Here is a 20,029-nt window from a genome sequence, read left to right as displayed (position 1 = left end):
TTGTGTCCTCTTTGCACATCGTAATCTTGTCAGGGTCTTGCTGGAGTCTGATTGTTGATGTGGCATTGTAGATATATTTTATGAGATTTATGTAGGTTTCCCCAATATTTGATTTATTAGAGCACTGATATATTTCTAGGATTGAATCAAATGTTTTTTCATAGTCGATAAAGCCTCGGCACAGCGGAAGATCTTTCTAATACTTCTCTGACAACTTGAATATATATATATATATATATATATATATATATATATATATATATATATATATTCCAAGACAATTTATGACAAGAAACAGCAAAGTGGTTTCTCAGCTTCCACTTATATAGCCATACAACCAACTGACATCAATTAAAACTAGCCTAACAACATCAGAAAGCAACAGTAACATTTAAACTACAACAATTATCTTTGCCTGCATACTTTTAGTTTAATTGGTAACTTTGGAGGCCAGTAATCAGCTGAAGAGTTGCCCTCAGCTTAACCTTATATATTTTTACATAAAATTGAAGACCTAACAAAAAGGCATTTTCAGTAACCATTTTTACAATCGTTTTAGAATTACAGAACATAAGATCCTGCGACTAAATCTGTGTCATTCTAAAGGAACTGCTTGACGTTGTCATGCCAACAGAGTAGTTATTTCTGTGCACGTCAGAGTCCCGCCCACTTTTGGAGTCTCACCCTCTCTCTATTATTATTCAGTCAAGAGGTGATTCTAATTCAGTAATAAAAAAGGAAAAACTGAAAGTAAAAGTAAACTGTCCACTATGGCGCCCTGTCATCAACAGCGTCTTTGATAAGACCCCACAACAGCGTTTTGTAATAAGCCTGCACCCCAGGGAGAGTCCTCCCCATTCCATCCTGATTAACCTTTTTATTTTTTTGCAGTCTCTGACACCATCATTAATCTTCTTATACACCTTGAATTGCAGACGACTACCTACCCTGAGCTCGGTCCCCCTATTTATCTAAGCCAATGACTTATGTTGTCAAGACCCAGTTATTTCTTAGTGGAATAGGGACATTAACAAAAACATTTTTTTTGTGTTTCTCCATCAAAAAACAGGCCCTCTGTGGACCATGGGCTGAATGTTTCAAGTGTACGTAAAGCCCTAAGGAACGCTCTCACCATTTATTTGGAAAGGGGAACCAAAAATGTTTAAAATGTATACACTTATTCATTTATTTGGAGTCTTCCAGTATTTTCTTATTTTTGTCACCCGACTGGTAATCGCCAAATCGATCAACTCAGTACACCACTATGGCTCCATGCTTCTGAAGGGGGGAGGAGACAAAGCGATCATTCGCTGAAAAGTACTTGGTCAAAGCCATCCTTTATGTTTCACACCATATCAGACACAGAAATGGTCTGAGATCTGTTGTTATTTATGCCCCACCAAGGTTTTGAGAAAGGTGTTTCCCAGGCAGCATTGAGGGTCCTCAGAAAGACAGTAGGAGGAGACCTCTGCACCAAATTGTAATTGAGATCTTCAGATTGAGCACAGGGGAATGTATACAAACTTGTCAGCATCCAGAATAATGAAAAGAGCAATAACAGGAATGTCACTGAAACAGTTGTAGGAGCACACAGAGATGCCATCTATAATGCAGTGTTTCCAGATCGCTTCTACTTGCTCCATAAGTTCTAAACATTTAACCTGCCGATTAGGTCCTCGAGGTGCGTCTCTTTTAACACACTGCCCTGTCAAACTAGATTGAACTCTCATACATGCTGCCTAATGGGCCAAACATATTTTACATTAGTTTAGCTTCTGGGAAGGCACTACATCCTTAACCTCACATGAAAGGCAGTAAGGCGGACACTGAGTATGATCATCTGATCTCAAGGCAAAACCTGTTGTCTGCTCAGCTAAAATAGCGGTTTCATTAGTTTCAGCTTCTCCAGGCATACACTCAGAAAACCCAGAGGGCTGTGGCTTTGGTGAAAAAAATCAACAAACATGTTTACAAACTTTAGTGTACAGAAAAAAGTGAAGTATGAGCGATTTGAATTAATAACAAGAGTAAAGGTTCCTGTTTTTGGATACCCTGTTACCAAGTAATAATTGTAGTAGTGCACAGATAAACATCTTTATTTGTGTGCTGGTGAGCGGGATAGAACCTGCATTCTCCAGTCCCAAAGGCAAAAGTGTGGTAAATGTTTACTATGGATACCACATCCGTCAGTGAGACAAATAGCCAGTATGTTACTCAGCTGCCAAAGAGTGTATTACAAAAGGGGGGGAGGAAATGCTTAAAATACTAAATAAATACAAGTAATCATAGGCAGTTTCAACTAATAAATTATACTTACTGAAGGGTAAATAATGCAGCTTTGTTATTTATTTTTCATAATAGTCAGTGAGTAATACAAATAATACATCATTTCCTCCAAATGTGCCTGGTTTTGCAAAGAAACAATTAGTAAAATCTAATGCACAGCTTATTAATGGAACTTTTTCCTCCTTTGTATATCTTTATGTATGTATGTATTTATAAAAGCACATTATAAAATTAATCAGCTGGCACTGAATAAGCCGTTACTAGGGAATCTGTTGAGACAGAATGAGTAGTAGTATCTGGATATGTACAGCTCTGTGGCAGTATTCATTGTTCGTGTTTAACAGGATTAAAGAAACATAACGTGGAAGAAAAACACAGACGCATAAAGTGGAAGCAAACAAAATCACATAACATAAAGCAAGGACAGCAAAAAAGAGAATTATGCTTTACTTTTTATATTACGCAAGCTAAGGAATATTCCTTTCACAACTTACATTTCGTAGTGAAATATAAGTGGAAAGTTTGAAATACCACAGGCGATTCATTAATATCCAAAAGTAAAAACTTCCTCAGCTGCTTAGATTCATTTGCATGCTTTAAATATACTGTGTGGAAGAGCAAAATAGACTCAAATGCAACTGCAGATTTGGTTAAGAAAACAGGCAGTATACAAATAAGCTTTCCTTTTTATGTATCGGTTCTTCATTTCGCTCTCTTTCAGCAAGGTGAAGATTAGGCGTTGGAGGTGTAAGCTACAGATTTATTACATCATCTATATGCTCTCTGCAGAGGTTTATCACCTATTGCAGTTGGAGTGCTTTTAACATTCAAATCTGAGATGGCTGGCCACGTAAACTTAAAAATACTACTTACTTGCTTTTGTCTTAAATGTGCATGTTATATTTTAGTAATCTGCCTACCAGGTAAAACACTGTTTCATGCATTTAGAATTTAGAAGTGTATTGAAAACTACTACTGATAAATCCCCTATATGAGACAAACATGTATGTTTAATGTGAATGATTCTTATATTTATATTCCAAATTAGATTAGTATGTTTTAGTCTGTAAATCATAATTTATGTTAAATATTAAATATACTAAAAGGGGAACATGCCATATGAATAATAAGTGTCTTACATGTCTACCATATATGAAAGATATACATTTATTCCATATGGGTATAACTTCATTCCTATCTGACGTTCGTTTTTCATGAGATATTCTTCACAAATAGGAATCTATAATTTTCAACCAGAGGACAATTTTATTAATCAAGATTTTTTGATGGACCCATAATTGCTACCTGAGCCATACTAGATAAAAGCCATAATATCATGATTATCATATCAAAACCTGTATGAACAGAAGTGCCAGCAACACTTCCAACACAGAAAACTACTCTGGAAAACCGTAACATTATTTTATTTTTTGAGCGAAAAACTAAAATGCATTGAAGAAAACACATTTAGACATACTCCCGTTAGATTCTTAATCTGGACAAACTGGCGATAAATGCGACATGAAAGATATTCCTGTGAGAGATGGGGACCACCAGCTCAAAAGCCCTGTTTCATGTGTGTAGTCCAGTGCTATTGAGGAGATTTTATAAGAGCAAACTAAACAAATTAAGAAATCATTTGCGTCATGTAATAACATAGAAATCCATCACTAAACAATGGGAATTTTAAGAATGGAACGGAATGAGTTAGCTGCAATCATTTTTTCATATTATATGAATATGCTTTATTGTTAGGTGCAGTGTTCTTAACAACAGCTTCAAGTTCTGCTATAACAAGCTGAGAGATATTTTTGTAAAGCTTCACTAAGTAGACAGATAGGGTTCCTGTCTGATGCAACCATTAAAAGCTTTTGCTCTGTGTAAAGGTCGAGCCATTTAAACATCTGTACTATTGGGGTTGGATGATTCAGCCAGGACTTCCTATTTGTTGCACAGCAGTAACTCCTGTAGCTTGCCGAGTTGCCTGTCAACTGCCTTATCAGTGAAGACTACAATGGTTATCCCCATAATCTTATAGCTCTGCAGTTTGTGCCGTGCATTCACAGTCGTAAATTGCTAGCTTACTAATAACGAATGTAATATGCCACCTACTGCCAAACCAAGTTCAAAGTCATGGCACACTTTTGAAAAAATACAAAACAATAACTCTATAGAGACACCTTTACTAATGAACAAGCATACACTTCTGCTAAGGGAGTTGAACTTCATCTCAGATAAGAGTGGCCCAGAGCTGGATTACTGGACACCCTGCTGTTGCACTATGTATTATGGAAATGCGTATTTTGAAAATCTCCAGTCATTTTGAAGGCCTTTTCACTCGTGTCGGTTGATATGTTGATAAGTGTAGGTACTTCCAGTTTTGTTTTGTTCCACTCCTGGGTCAGATATGTTTGTCTTTGTCTCAAAGCAGCAGGGAGGTTAGGCCTGTCTCTCCACACTCCATAACGTTACTGATGTATTGATTCACTGCCATGTATTAACTGTAAGTTCATTCAGTCACTGGTTGTGAATTCACAGTGGATGTGCAGCCCACATACAAGCACTCAGGTTAACTTGACCCCACATTCCTGCAGGATTTTTATCCTGGACTTGATCATGTGAATGGGGGAAGGATTAAAGACAGTTACCTCTATAGTATATTTGACATGAAACAATATCTACACACATTTCCCATTATGGTTTTAGAACTCTCTCATCTGACAATTGCACAACATCAGTTTACCAAATTCTACAGATGACATACACCCCAGACAATGTTGCTTCAACCGGTAAATGTGAATGGACAATGCAATCAAGATGAAATGGTTTCCTCTTTGTGAAGACAGCCCCAGGTGTTCCCAACACCTCTAACTAAAAGCAATCAGCACAAGGAATTGTGATGTTCTGGGCTTTTTAATCATTCTCATCTTCCGATTGCATAATTTCTTTTTGTCTGATAAAACATAAGGCTACTCTGCAGTGCTGCCAGTTCTGGACGTGTGATGACCCTTGTTTACAATGTATATACTTTTTACTCAATCTTTTTTGGATATGGTAGATTCAGAAGTTGGAGTACAGTTTAAAGCCTTGTTGGCTTTTTGTTTTGGTTTGTTTTTAGCTTGGACAACCATTGTGACATTTGCTATTGTGAGATTAGGTTTATGTTTTAACCTTAATTGTAGTATAAGTATAAACTTATATATGAACCGTTAGCATTTCTTCAGTTTTACGATTGTGGAACACATAAAAGCTGTAACTTGTAGAAATTGTAGTGTAGCATATGCAGTCACATCTCGGATTTGAACTGCCATCACACCCAGGCATTCAAGCCATACAGTCCTAAACAGGTGACAGACCAAATGTGCCAAAAGTCTATTGTACCCGTACCCAGTGGGCAAGAGATTTGTACCATCTTGAAAATCTAAGGAAGTGACATCACCATAACAGGTTCATATTCAGCATGAGTCTTGCTACAATAACTCTTCATACCAAAGATTGTATACATTGTGCCCTGAAGAATCTTAACACTAATTAGAGCAGATGAAAGTCTTACAAAATTAATAAAAAAATCTAATAACTTAGTTTTATAGGCAATTAAAATATCCTTTATGTAATTTCCATTAATTTATTTCCAGTGTTACCCAGAATAGCAAACTTCTATTCAATACCGAACACGCACAATGAATCGTGTGTTTTCATCTCCTCATACTACCCCAACATATTATTCTTTGATCTTTACACACTTTGAATAATGTATTTTTCTGGTGGCTTTAATTGAAATTGTATATTTTTTTTTAAAGGAAAAAAAATCAACTGCCCCTTTTGAAGTATGTACAGCACTTATAAACTAATTTTCGAAGTTCAAGGCTGGGGGAAAACAGGAAAGAAAACATATTGCAATGGTATTTCTACTATTGCCAAATAAATTTGCTACTGTGATGTAAGGATGTGAGCCCTATTTGAACCTGCCGTATAACAGTGTCTTGTCATGTTTCAACTTTCATTTTAAAATGCCACCCAAATGGAGAATTACAGGACATTACATTTTTAAAGAAAATGTAACATTATAAACATACAATAAAACAAAACTTAAAGCATATTAAATAGAATAAACTGTTGTCTGTTGTAGCCTATAGAAGAGAAAAGATATTTTAATATTGACAGATTTCAGATTTGATTTGATTATATTTGTGACAAAATGTGATATTGTGATTTGGTTTGAGTGGCTTAATTGTTCTGATTTTTAAAGTGAAAATGTATCTTAGCAGGGCAGTTTTTTATTTGTATTTAATTTTAGCATTGCATAACAAAAAATATTTCTGTTGGATAGCAATATAACATGTCACATTCGCTACTACAAATTTAAGTTGCAATGGATAGGAACTGGTTTTTCAAATTGAAGTGGTTTCTGAGCTTCCCCGTCTGGATTCCCCAAATATATTTTCTCCATCTTACACAATTATTAGGAATTATAGTGCATGCAGAAACAGTTGCTTTATAAAGAATGGGTCTGGATATAGGTGGAGTCTTGTGATAAATGGCAAAATGCTGAAATGCTGACGAAGACTTCTTATGCTCTTCATGTCAGAAACATATTTAAAAGGCTGAGCTACAGAAGCAGCAGTGCTCTGAGGAAGAGCTTCTGCAATTTAAGCCCAAGAGTTAACTTTCTGTTCTGGTCGACTTTACCTTCAACTGAGGCATAACTTGTTATAACAAGCAGAGGTGACAAAAACAGAGAAGAGGGGTGGTGGTGTGGAGTGTGGGGTGTTTTATTTGGGAATTAAAAAAAATAAATAAATAACAGGTTTGAAAATATTGTGAGAGAAGGGGTTTTGGTCTTTATGCTGTTACTGTAAACGGCTGTCAGAACAATATCCACTATAACAAGTGATGACTTTCCCAAGGACAGAATTTCACAGCATGGCCTGGGGGGGAAGAAACCATGCCGGGATAACGGTGCCTATGATGAAGTCATGTTGGGGATCCCTCTATGACATTGTAAATACATGGGTTTAGCGTGGCAAATACCCTATCTTCCTTCTTTTCTGACAGCCCCTCGGGTAAACTTTGGAGAGGGAAACCACCCCTCTCTATCTCACCAAATTAAGAATGATAAATTCAGGCACATTGGATCATGATAGTATGCTTTATCTGCCATCTACCTGGAGGCTACAAACAATGGCAAGAAACCTCTGGGAGAGGCCAGCTATATAAGCTATTCAACGGGAAATCAGTGAAACAGAAATTTGACTTTCCTCATAAAAGCTAATAGAAAGAAGAGTGTTCTGATCTGCTAATAGTTCAACAGTGTGCAAATAGCTTTTAACATATATATTTTCCTCCCCCCTCTCTTACAGAACCCTAAGGATTGCAGCAAAGCCAGGAAGTTGGTGTGCAACATCAACAAGGGTTGTGGTTATGGCTGCCAACTCCACCATGTTGTCTACTGCTTCATGATTGCTTATGGAACCCAGAGAACTCTCATCCTGGAGTCTCAGAACTGGAGGTATGCCACCAGCGGCTGGGAGACCGTCTTCAAACCTGTTAGTGAGACCTGCATGGACAGGACCGGCACCTCCACTGGACACTGGTCAGGTAAGAACTGCTTAGTTGCCATTAGATTGACTGGGACAAGATCATGGTTTCAGTAGTCATTTTAGCTGGGGTCTGAGCTATGCATGAATGCCTATCTAGCTTTCGTGAGGCTATTTTTTCTTCAGCATTTTAAACATTTGGATTATCTAATAACCCCCCCACCCCCATTAGGATAGTCAGGATTCAAGACCAGCACAATCCAGGCTACTGTATACATCCTATACACCTCAGATGGAGGTCCCACTTTGCTTTTTACATTTTTTAAAGAATGATTAACTCCTTTTGCCACTACAGTTATGAGAGAAGTGAGATGGATGTAAAAAACTACAACATCCTTTCTTGAAATAAGGTTTAGCAAACCCCGCATAGTGTGCTATTTAAGAGATGTCTCATAGAAAGTGTACAAGCCCATTCATTAAATACATTTAAAATGCCCCCCTCCTTTCCCCTTCACACACACAATTATCCCAAGTGCCCTCAAAAATCAAAGACCTTCAGACCCCTTTTTATTAATTATTAATGCTTTTCAATTTGTATACCCTGCTCCTATAAATCTGATGTCAAGGTTAAAAAGAAGTCATCACTGAATTGACTTGAGATGTGATCTGGTACAGCATACAGAATTGTAGAGCTTAGGCTTCTTAAATATGGTCTTACAGAAAAAATCCTGGCGGTTTTAAACTGATTTATTTATATAATTAAATGATAATTTCCTTCCTGCCTCCCCGTGATGAAACAAAAATCGTAATCAGGTCTCATAAAGGTTTTGTGTGACTACATTGAATTTGTTTCTCAAATTCAGTTTTTAGGTCTGCCCTTCAGTTCATTCCACAAGGCACAATAATTCAGAATTTTTGATATTCGAAATATATGAATTTGGACTATATATTCCCAATTTTCTGTTTACATGCACCAGTATTCTCAATAGTCTGCATTTACATGGCAAATTGAATATTCAGTTCATGCTGTTACATTTTTGAGAGCTGGTGTTCTTGTAGTCTAATATTTAAACAAAAGACTTTTAAATATTAGATTTTGTCAGCTGTTGAATGCCATATTTTGAGATTGTGTGGGTCTCAATTCAATGTGATGCATTGATGCATACAGGGACATTTTTGCCTTTACTGCTAGCGAATCTAGCCTCTATATTGGGACTCAGCGACGCTCACCTCTATATCGGGACTGACATTTGAGATTCTGTGGATATAAATCAAGCCATCTAATAATAAGGGAGATCAATCTACTAAGTGATTAAAAGAAAGAAAGATATTGAAATTAGATGTGCGGCGTATTGTGTATCTGGACAGAGGTGGAAAGATATACAGATCAAAGGTATCTTTAAATTAAAATAAACTTAAATGTACTGCACTTTTCCATTAAAGTTATAACAAGGAGATGTAGACCATCTGCATACACTTGCAGTTTATATGTTTATTATTCTGTTGCTGTTTTAAATTGAGCATTAAAGTAACTCATTCAATAGCAAGGTTCAGGTGTAAAGTGTTACATATGTTTGCTTTATTGTTATGTGTACAGGACTGTGCTTTGTAACTGCAGTCAATAATGTCCCAACAATCTTCTTTATAGGACATTTATGCAGTGAAGCATAATATCCTATATTAAAAAACAAGCTACAAGCTTCAGATTGTTGATGTTTTTCATAAGGTTCAGCAGTTCACGAGCTTCAATTTTCCCAACAATATATCAATACACAGTGACTCCCCTAATGATCCAATTGAAAACTGGAACAAGTATGGCCTTGTGTGTCTAGGTTTCCGTGTTAAGTGTTTAGTTACTCAGGGAAACGTAGCAGTGTCTGCATACTAGAAAATACTTTTCTGAAAAATGACAGAGTTCTCATGCCCATGTAAATGCAAGGTATAACAATCTTTAATACCTACAGAAAATTCTCTTCCATATGCACATAGCTATTTACATATAATACAGTGGTGAGAGAGAGTTTGGGAAGCCTTTTGAATTTGTTTTTCAGCATTAATTTGACCTAAATTATTGATTATATATATATATATATATATATATATTTATATATATATATATATATACACTCACCTAAAGGATTATTAGGAACACCTGTTCAATTTCTCATTAATGCAATTATCTAACCAACCAATCACATGGCAGTTGCTTCAATGCATTTAGGGGTGTGGTCCTGGTCAAGACAATCTCCTGAACTCCAAACTGAATGTCTGAATGGGAAAGAAAGGTGATTTAAGCAATTTTGAGCGTGGCATGGTTGTTGGTGCCAGACGGGCCGGTCTGAGTATTTCACAATCTGCTCAGTTACTGGGATTTTCACGCACAACCATTTCTAGGGTTTACAAAGAATGGTGTGAAAAGGGAAAAACATCCAGTATGCGGCAGTCCTGTGGGCGAAAATGCCTTGTTGATGCTAGAGGTCAGAGGAGAATGGGCTGACTGATTCAAACTGATAGTAGAGCAACTTTGACTGAAATAACCAGTCGTTACAACCGAGGTATGCAGCAAAGCATTTGTGAAGCCACAACACGTACAACCTTGAGGCGGATGGGCTACAACAGCAGAAGACCTCACCGGGTACCACTCATCTCCACTACAAATAGGAAAAAGAGGCTACAATTTGCACAAGCTCACCAAAATTGGACAGTTGAAGACTGGAAAAATGTTGCCTGGTCTGATGAGTCTCGATTTCTGTTGAGACATTCAGATGGTAGAGTCAGAATTTGGCATAAACAGAATGAGAACATGGATCCATCATGCCTTGTTACCACTGTGCAGGCTGGTGGTGGTGGTGTAATGGTGTGGGGGATGTTTTCTTGGCACACTTTAGGCCCCTTAGTGCCAATTGGGCATCGTTTAAATGCCACAGCCTACCTGAGCATTGTTTCTGACCATGTCCATCCCTTTATGACCACCATGTACCCATCCTCTGATGGCTACTTCCAGCAGGATAATGCACCATGTCACAAAGGTTGAATCATTTCAAATTGGTTTCTTGAACATGACAATGAGTTCACTGTACTAAACTGGCCCCCATAGTCACCAGATCTCAACCCAATAGAGCATCTTTGGGATGTGGTGGAACGGGAGTTTCGTGCCCTGGATGTGCATCCCACAAATCTCCATCAACTGCAAGATGCTATCCTATCAATATGGGCCAACATTTCTAAAGAATGCTTTCAGCACCTTGTTGAATCAATACCACATAGAATTAAGGCAGTTCTGAAGGCGAAAGGGGGTCAAACACAGTATTAGTATGGTGTTCCTAATAATTCTTTAGGTGAGTGTATATATATGAGGTGAGTAAGACAAACCAAATTGCAAGTATCCTGCCTGCTGAAAGCAAAATAAGTCTTCTCAAACCTGTGACTGACCTGGCATTATTGGCTGAGTAATGCAACACATTGATATTGTAATCTGTGGATCTTTGGCTAGTTGGATAAAACAATTTAAGTTAAATGCTCCCCTTATTATTCAGAAGTGCTCTTTGAATTTAAGATCATTACACAGAGTAACATATCACATTGAAGTCAATATGTTTGTAACGGAAAATATTTAATAGATACTGAGTACTTAAAGCATTTTATGCAACTGGCTAGTGCAGTTAATTTTTCATGTTAAGTGTATTCAGAAACCCCCCAGAATAGTGATTCACACTGTATGTAGGTATAATAATGCTAACTATAGAAGGTTCAAGACAATTCAAAGGAGTCAGCTACAATAGAAGTGTGAATAGACCTCTTTACAAGCCAGGGACTGTTTTATTCAGTTCACAGGGTGAGACTTCCAGGCACTGTGTGGTTTTAACAACTGTGCCCTAATTTCTTATTTAATTATCCTAATGGTGGATAAGTGTCCAATTACATTAGACATAATAAATGGAAAGGTTCTTTGTTACGGTGACATCTGGTGGTTGTATGACTAAATAACAGATTGAGATCTCTCTCTCTCTTTCCCTCACTCCAATTAGAGCGGTGATAACATTATTATTAGAGCTATAGAAAACATAGACAATGATGCTAGTTTATGACAGTGAACAAATGGTGAGCCTTGTATCACGATTAAGACCTTATTAAATGCAATTCATTTACTTCATAAGTTCTTTTTTTCCGACTAAATAAACAATACCATCCAGACCATTTAAATAAATCTGGATCATTTTGATGTATTTTTTTAAGAGTTTCTGTAACTTGGTAACATTGCACATGACTTAATGTAAGCCATTCAACTCTTTATGATGTGAGAAGTTAAGAGGTTTTAACTGCATTTGCTATTAATTAAGGGCATTAATAATGTTTTTCTTGAGAAAGCATATCCTTTCATTAGCATGGAATCTGAATTTATTGAATGAGGCAAGATTTTTTTTATTATTATTATTTGTGGGCAGTATTGCTTTAGCTTCGTAGGAGAGCAAACACTATGAATTGTTTTGACATATGAAGAGACTGGAATGTCTCGTAGCATCACTACTCTAACTTATTGCTCATAGTGTCTGGCCTGGTGTTGCCTGCAGGTGGAAATAACTATTTCAAGCTGCCATTCATGAGTGTTTGTGTAAAGGGGCTTTACTTTGTATTTTCCTGCCACATTTCTTTTTATGCATCAGTTGAGCAAATTTGTCACACCAGTTTTACCTCTGGCTGCGCCATATACCTCACTTACTGCTTATGTTGCAGGGCGCTTGAGGTTGTCAACAGATTGCAGCTGTTTGATGTCCTTTGGCTGTTCCTTCATAAAACTGCCATCTATAGTCAGGAAGTTGGCGGCTTTTTAGTGGATAGAGAAGAGTTATTCTTACACACTACTAAATCATACAAAGAATGCAGCACTCAAATTACAAAGGAGCAAACATAATTCCAAAATGTTGCTTTCAAGATTAAAAGTTGTGTTGTCTACATTTACTGGTATAATAACTATCACAAAGCGATTTTTTTCTCTTACAATTAAAAAAATATATTTAAATAACTGAACTAGACCCATTTTCCACTGCAGGATTGGAATTACTTGCTCTTTAAAAGGTATGCACAGTGGACACGTCCTTTTATCCAATTTTGGTTTTACACATTTTGATATTTGCTTGTCCCTTTAGGTTGCTGTTTATTTTTCCAGTTTGTTTGGAGAAGATATATTTTTTCATTTCAGTAGCACCCTCTTGTTTTTTTAAGTGTTTGCTATTGACCAGTACACCTACCTTCTGGTGCCTTCTTAGACACCTACGGTGAAAACAATCCAGACAGCATCCTGTAATCTGTTATTTCAGTCAGTAGTTAAAGCTTCAGTGACAGAGACCAATCTTGAGACTAAATGGTAAAATGCTCTCTGGCTACAATTTTCTCCTGCAAATGCTTTGATTTGTTTTGAACAATGCCTGCAGAGCAGAGGGAATTTTAAACTTTGAAGAATTGTCTTTAATGTTATTTTAATAAAAGATGATTAGGTATCTCTCTGAAACATTGTTTATTTGGACTTGGACCAAATAAGTATGCAAACCCTCTTCATTTTGTATTCAAATTTAACTGAGATCTGAGATTTTGATGGACATCTGTCTGCTTTGGAATGACTGCTAACATCAATTGTAATGGTTAGCCCGGTTTCTTGCAAACGTTTCCTTGTGTTTATGTGAGTAATGCTCTGGATCATTATCTGTGGATATGTGGAACTGGAAAAAATATCAACAGCTGAATTCAAAACATTTCCTTACATATTAATTATGGTTTTAGAAACCATTTCAAATAATTTGCCAACTACATCAGATGACCTACACCCATAGAACTTAAAAAAAGTCCATCAAGAAATTGGACTGATTTCACAGCTCTTCTCATTAGACAACCCCAGAGTTTAAAACAAAAGTAAATAATTTATATAAATAAATATATAAATAAACACTGATGTTTGCAACAGACTGTTTGCCAGCATTCTGGATTCCTTTCATCTTACCACTTTGACCACTAAGGACTTTACATGGACATCCAAGATTTAAATTTAACTTTAAATCTACATTTTAAACCAGTTCCAGCTATTTATATGTGTTTCCTTATGGAAAGGTTTTGAATACCTGTCTTCAAAGGTTATTTTGACCTGTTCTTTACCACTGCAAAATGTGGTCTCTTAGGGCAATCTGGATAGCATTTCATGTTTTTGGGAACTGTAATCTGGTAGATTCCTGCAAGGAGGAAAACCACTCTCATTCAATATTTTCATAAAGGTGAGCAAAACATATATTAACTCTCACCATTACTCAAAAAATAAAATGCCATAAAATACAGCTATCCCTGCTAAGGCTCATGGAAAATGTTCCCACAGGGGTCCAGGCAATAATTTGAGCAGATGGTAGTCTTTAAAAAAATAATAATCTTGTTTTTATTTTTCAGATGCAATATCCTTGATAACATTTTCATTGATTTCTATCCAAATTATTACCCAGTTTTCCGGGGGTGCATAATCATTTCAGCCAAGAGTATATACAAATTTAGTTTGATGTTGGCTCTGAACAACAGCTTTTGAAATTGAGATTTTGGCTCTTTTTCTATATTTTTGTAAATGTGGCTGTTTTTATTTTATTTTTATTTCACTCTGCAACATTCTGCTCTGAATATTTAAATAAACATTTGATGTTTTACAGAGAAGTAACATTATTTATTGTGGAAGACCAAGACCACACAGGTGCAACAGTCATTGTTTTTTTAACACTTTTTATTTGTTTGGTTTCAGTAGTACCATGCAGTGTTTATATATTTTCAAATTAATTTAACTTATTCAGAGTGGTAGTGCTTTGAAGTTGTTTTGGGCTGATCCTGAAGACTATATATAAATAAATATACAACTCAAACACTTAACTTCTTGGGAATGTCAACTGGAAAAGGTATTTAGATTCCATTCATGGTAGTGCTTCTTTTGTCATAAATAATTGTAATTCCTGACTACTAATTAATTCCTGGGGTTTTATTTATATGTATACTTGTATAGTTTAATACATGCTCTTGGTATCCTATATCTTTGCAGGGCTGTGGTTTTGTAACACACTTTAATTACTGAACTATTGTGTACCTACTAATATTGTACGGTATATAATTATTGTTAGGAAAAAATAAGAAATAAAATAAAACAGTGTATGTATGTACATTAAGGGTTATCTCTTGGAAAAATCTGTTTTAATTCAAGTTTCATTTAATAAAAAAAAAAGTTAAATTGCTGTGAAATTGATACATTAAATTTCCTTACAACTGCAAGATAAGGCCTAAGTAGTACTGACAGGTGCACTAGCAAAAATATACCATTGCATAGGGTAGCAATATTGATTATGACACTGGCTCAGTTGTTGAACTAGTTTTAGGAGTCACCGGGACATACGTTCATAGTTGACTCTCAACATTCAAACTAGGACTCTCCAGGCTGCAGGAGTCGTCCATCACTGCAAATGCTACTGCTACCACAGTACAATGCATTATAGGGAGAAGCAATTTAAACTGGAAAATTAAACCAATCATTTGAGTAGACTGGTAACTGTCGAACCGCCAAGCACATAAGTCTTCCATGTTCATAATACAACATTGAAAGACTATGGATTATACCAAATTAAAACTTTGACATACCCGTACATCACAAAGGACAAATCTGTATCCTATTGTGATTTAATATATTGTCAGAAGTCACTATTTAGAAATCAAAATATGATAGTGTGTGTGTAATTTATATTTGCAGATAGGTCAAAGTTTTTATTTGGTAAAGCCCTGTATGTCATTAGGCTAGGCAATAACTAGGCCCTGGCTGTACTGGAAAAGGAAGAAAAAAATAGGTGGTAAGAAAATACATCTACACTTTCACTACTGAATTATGTTAGCAAGATATGTGAATCACAGACAGATGCAGGCCTTCAGATATTTTATATATTGTAACACAATGTATAGGGCAGCCATTGCATCAAGGTCTTGTTATTGGTAGGGTCTCAATAAACATACACATTGACAGTGATATGGTGCAAAAAAATATGTATTTATAGTGTGCAATGGTGAATGCAGTATAACTTTGCTCATCTTTGTGCCTTTCTACATATCCTCAGGTGTCCCTCTCTATAATAAATGGGAAGCTAAGTTACTGCCAACACAAAAGAAAAATTGCCAAAAACACACAAATAGTCCAAAAGTCCAAATTCACCTGATTACTCACCAGCTCAGGCAAGGAAGCAGAGGCTTATATTTATACTGTTTCCTAACCAATCATGGGAGCTCTAGCTGTGGTAGTGGTTCACCTGAAGGGCTTTTAGGAGGTGTATATTGAGTTTGCCCTCAGAACAGCCTCAAATCTGTCGGGGCATGGACTGTAGTCCAGGAGTTTTCAAGCCGGTCCTGGAGTAGCCCCTGACCTGCTGGTTTTTGTTCCAACCTAAGTCTTAATTACTTTATTGAATTATATATTGCTTTATTAGGTCTATTAAGGATCCAATTAAGCAATTAAGACCTCAATTAGAACAAAAACCAGCAGGAAAGGGGGTACTTCAGGACCGGTTTGAAAACCACTGCTATAGTCAAAAGAGATGCTGGCCCATGTTTAACTCCAATGCTTCCCAACGTTGTGTCAAGTTGCTCGTCCCATCTCATCACACAGATGCTCAATTGGATTGAGATCTGGTGGCTGGACAGGCCACTGCAGTAAGCTGAATTCACTGTCATGTTCGTGGAACCAGTCCTGGACAATCCTAGCCTTGTGGCATGGGACAGTATCCTGCTGAAAATATCCAGTAGCAGATGGATAGCAGGAACTGGGATTCATCAGACCAGGCAGTGTTCCAATCCTCCAGTGTCCAGTGTTTTTGTTCCACCATACTAATACTGTGTTTGACCCCCTTTCGCCTTCAGAACTGCCTAAATTTTACGTGGCATTGATTCAACAAGGTGCTGAAAGCATTCTTTAGAAATGTTGGCCCATATTGATAGGATAGCATCTTGCAGTTGATGGAGATTTGTGGGATGCACATCCAGGGCACGAAACTCCCGTTCCACCACATCCCAAAGATGCTCTATTGGGTTGAGATCTGCTGACTGTGGGGGCCAGTTTAGTACAGTGAACTCATTGTCATGTTCAAGAAACCTATTTGAAATGATTCGACCTTTGTGACATGGTGCATTATCCTGCTGGAAGTAGCCGTCAGAGGATGGGTACATGGTGGTCATAAAGGGATGGACATGGTCAGAAACAATGCTCAGGTAGGCCGTGGCATTTAAACGATGCCCAATTGTCACTAAGGGGCCTAAAGTGTGCCAAGAAAACATCCCCCACACCATTACACCACCACCACCAGCCTGCACAGTGGTAACAAGGCATGATGGATCCATGTTCTCATTCTGTTTACGCCAAATTCTGACTCTACCATCTGAATGTCTCACCAGAAATCGAGACTCATCAGACCAGGCAACATTTTTCCAGTCTTCAACTGTCCAATTTTGGTGAGCTTGTGCAAATTGTAGCCTCTTTTTCCTATTTGTAGTGGAGATGAGTGGTACCCGGTGGGGTCTTCTGCTGTTGTAGCCCATCCGCCTCAAAGTTGTACGTGTTGTGGCTTCACAAATGCTTTGCTGCATACCTCGGTTGTAACGACTGGTTATTTCAGTCAAAGTTGCTCTTCTATCAGCTTGAATCAGTCGGCCCATTCTCCTCTGACCTCTAGCATCAACAAGGCATTTTCGCCCACAGGACTGCCGCATACTGGATGTTTTTCCCTTTTCACACCATTTTTTGTAAACCCTAGAAATGGTTGTGCGTGAAAATCCCAGTAACTGAGCAGATTGTGAAATACTCAGACCGGCCCGTCTGGCACCAACAACCATGCCACGCTCAAAATTGCTTAAATCACCTTTCTTTCCCATTCAGACATTCAGTTTGGAGTTCAGGAGATTGTCTTGACCAGGACCACACCCCTAAATGCATTCAATCAACTGCCATGTGATTGGTTGGTTAGATAATTGCATTAATGAGAAATTGAACAGGTGTTCCTAATAATCCTTTAGGTGAGTGTATATGTATACACCGATCAGCCATAACATTATGACCACCTGCCTAATATTGTGTAGGTCCCCCTTTTGCCGCCAAAACAGCCCTGACCCGTCGTGGCATGGACTCCAGTAGACCTCTGAATGTGTGCTGTGGTATCTGGCACCAAGACGTTAGCAGTAGATCCTTTAAGTCCTGTAAGTTGCAAGGTGGGGCCTCCATGGATCGGACTTGTTTGTCCAGCACATCCCACAGATGCTCGATTGGATTGAGATCTGGGGAATTTGGAGGCCAAGTCAACACCTTGAACTCGTGATTCATCAGACTAGGCCACCTTCTTCCATTGCTCCATGGTCCAGTTCTGATGCTCACGTGTCCATTGTAGATGCTTTCAGCAGTGGACAGGGGTCAGCATGGGCACCCTGACTGGTCTGCGGCTATGCAGCCCCATGCGCAACAAACTGCGATGCACTGTGTGTTCTGACACCTTTCTATCAGAACCAGCATTAACTTTTTCAGCAATTTGAGCTACAGTAGCTCGTCTGTTGAATCGGACCACACGGGCCAGCCTTCGCTCCCCAGATGCATCAATGAGCCTTGGTCGCCCATGACCCTGTCGCTGGTTCACCACTTTTCCTTCCTTGGACCACTTTTGATAGGTACTGACCACTGCAGACCAGGAACACACCACAAGAGCTGCAGTTTTGGAGATGCTCTGACCCAGTCGTCTAGCCATCACAATTTGGCCCTTGTCAAAATCGCTAAGATCCTTACACTTGCCCATTTTTCCTGCTTCTAACACATCAACTTTGAGGACAAAATGTTCACTTGCTGCCTAATATATCCCACCCACTGTCAGGTGCCATGATAAGGAGATTATCAGTGTTATTCACTTCACCTGGCAGTGGTCATAATGTTATGGCTGATCAGTGTATATTCGTTCTTAAACTCCACAGATATATGAAAAGGTTTATTAGTCAGCAGGCATAGTCAGATCTGTCAGAAAAGGTAAGCTGCACTGTCAAAAAAAAACTACACTGAAGCAGAGGGTGGAGGAGGGGGATTGGTAATAAAAATAAAAGCTTAGAATTTTTAGTTTTTTTATTAGATCAAGCATTTCAACATGTTGTCAGGCACAAATAAAAATAAGAAGTATAGCATCTATTATTTCTTTTATGATCCTGATCTGTCATTTCATCACCAAGTATTCAAGTTTAACATTGAAAAGAAAACTGCATTCTATGCTTGAAAGTTACAAATATATATATAAATAAATGAACTATCTGAACAGCTGTTCTTTAGTATTTTGCTCCCCTCAGTTCCTGATCTCTGGTGAGATGGACATGAACTTCCCATATCAGGAGTCTATCCGCTGCCATGTAGAAATAGATTGTAGTCAAACTAATACTGTTATTATCGATTTTCTTTATTATTATTATTGTTTGCATTGTTGTTTTTGTTGTATATAATTCCAAGTTCAAAGAATAGCTTTGCTGCCAAATGACCTGTTATTCCCACACTGGAGGGACTAAAGGAAATAAAGGGTTTTAGGATCAGAATAATCTTATAGTTATGTAGTTTGGTATCAAGATGTGATAGTACAGAACATTATTGATGCTTTCAGATAGAGCAATATTGTGACTGAAGCTGTTTTTGCTGATGATGAAAGCCACTATATTCATTCCTCCAATAAGTAGTTCTGGTGTGTATTTAATGAAAATGCACATGGGAGCTGAATCGGTGCATTGCTTTTCTTTTAAGTGTAAAGGACATTTACTTTTTTTTTTATTCACTTTCATATTGCATTTTCAAAACAACCATTTGCATCCATTCCTCCAAGACCAAGAAGAAATTAAAAGAGATTAGACAGGACTGAGGCCTTCTCGTAAACCACCAGGAACCCAAATGTAACAGCGAGGAGGAAAGAGTAGGTTTATTTCATGCTTTCAATGTCAATCCAATCACTAAAAATCCTTAATCTTTCTTTTCATAATAAGTGGATTACGCGGGGCACAGTGCAGAAGAATGAATTTTAGCAGCTGCTGAGATGGAGGGGGAATCGGCAGGACTCGTTTATAGGAACTGGTTATCACTGCGACTGAGGAGATTTATGTGGTTATGTAGGAAGACATTTCGCTTTTCTTTTTTTTTCTTTTTTATC

The 20,029-nt window shown here is 37.6% G+C and overlaps 1 protein-coding gene across 6 annotated transcripts in view; it reads left to right on the top strand.

Annotated features, from left to right (window-relative positions):
- fut8a (fucosyltransferase 8a (alpha (1,6) fucosyltransferase)) overlaps nucleotides 1-20,029 on the top strand; it is a 252,183-nt gene that overhangs the window by 208,332 nt on the left and 23,822 nt on the right. For all 6 annotated transcript variants that reach the window (XM_066694455.1, XM_066694458.1, XM_066694453.1 and 3 more), the window contains one exon: nucleotides 7,647-7,884. In XM_066694455.1, the coding sequence (XP_066550552.1) occupies nucleotides 7,647-7,884 (238 nt within the window). The remainder of the gene's footprint in view (nucleotides 1-7,646; nucleotides 7,885-20,029) is intronic.

Source organism: Amia ocellicauda, chromosome 21, assembly GCF_036373705.1.
Source record: "Amia ocellicauda isolate fAmiCal2 chromosome 21, fAmiCal2.hap1, whole genome shotgun sequence".
Lineage (NCBI taxonomy): Eukaryota > Metazoa > Chordata > Actinopteri > Amiiformes > Amiidae > Amia > Amia ocellicauda.
The sequence above is the reverse complement of the archived record's forward strand: the minus strand, read 5'-3'. Positions and strand labels throughout refer to the sequence as shown.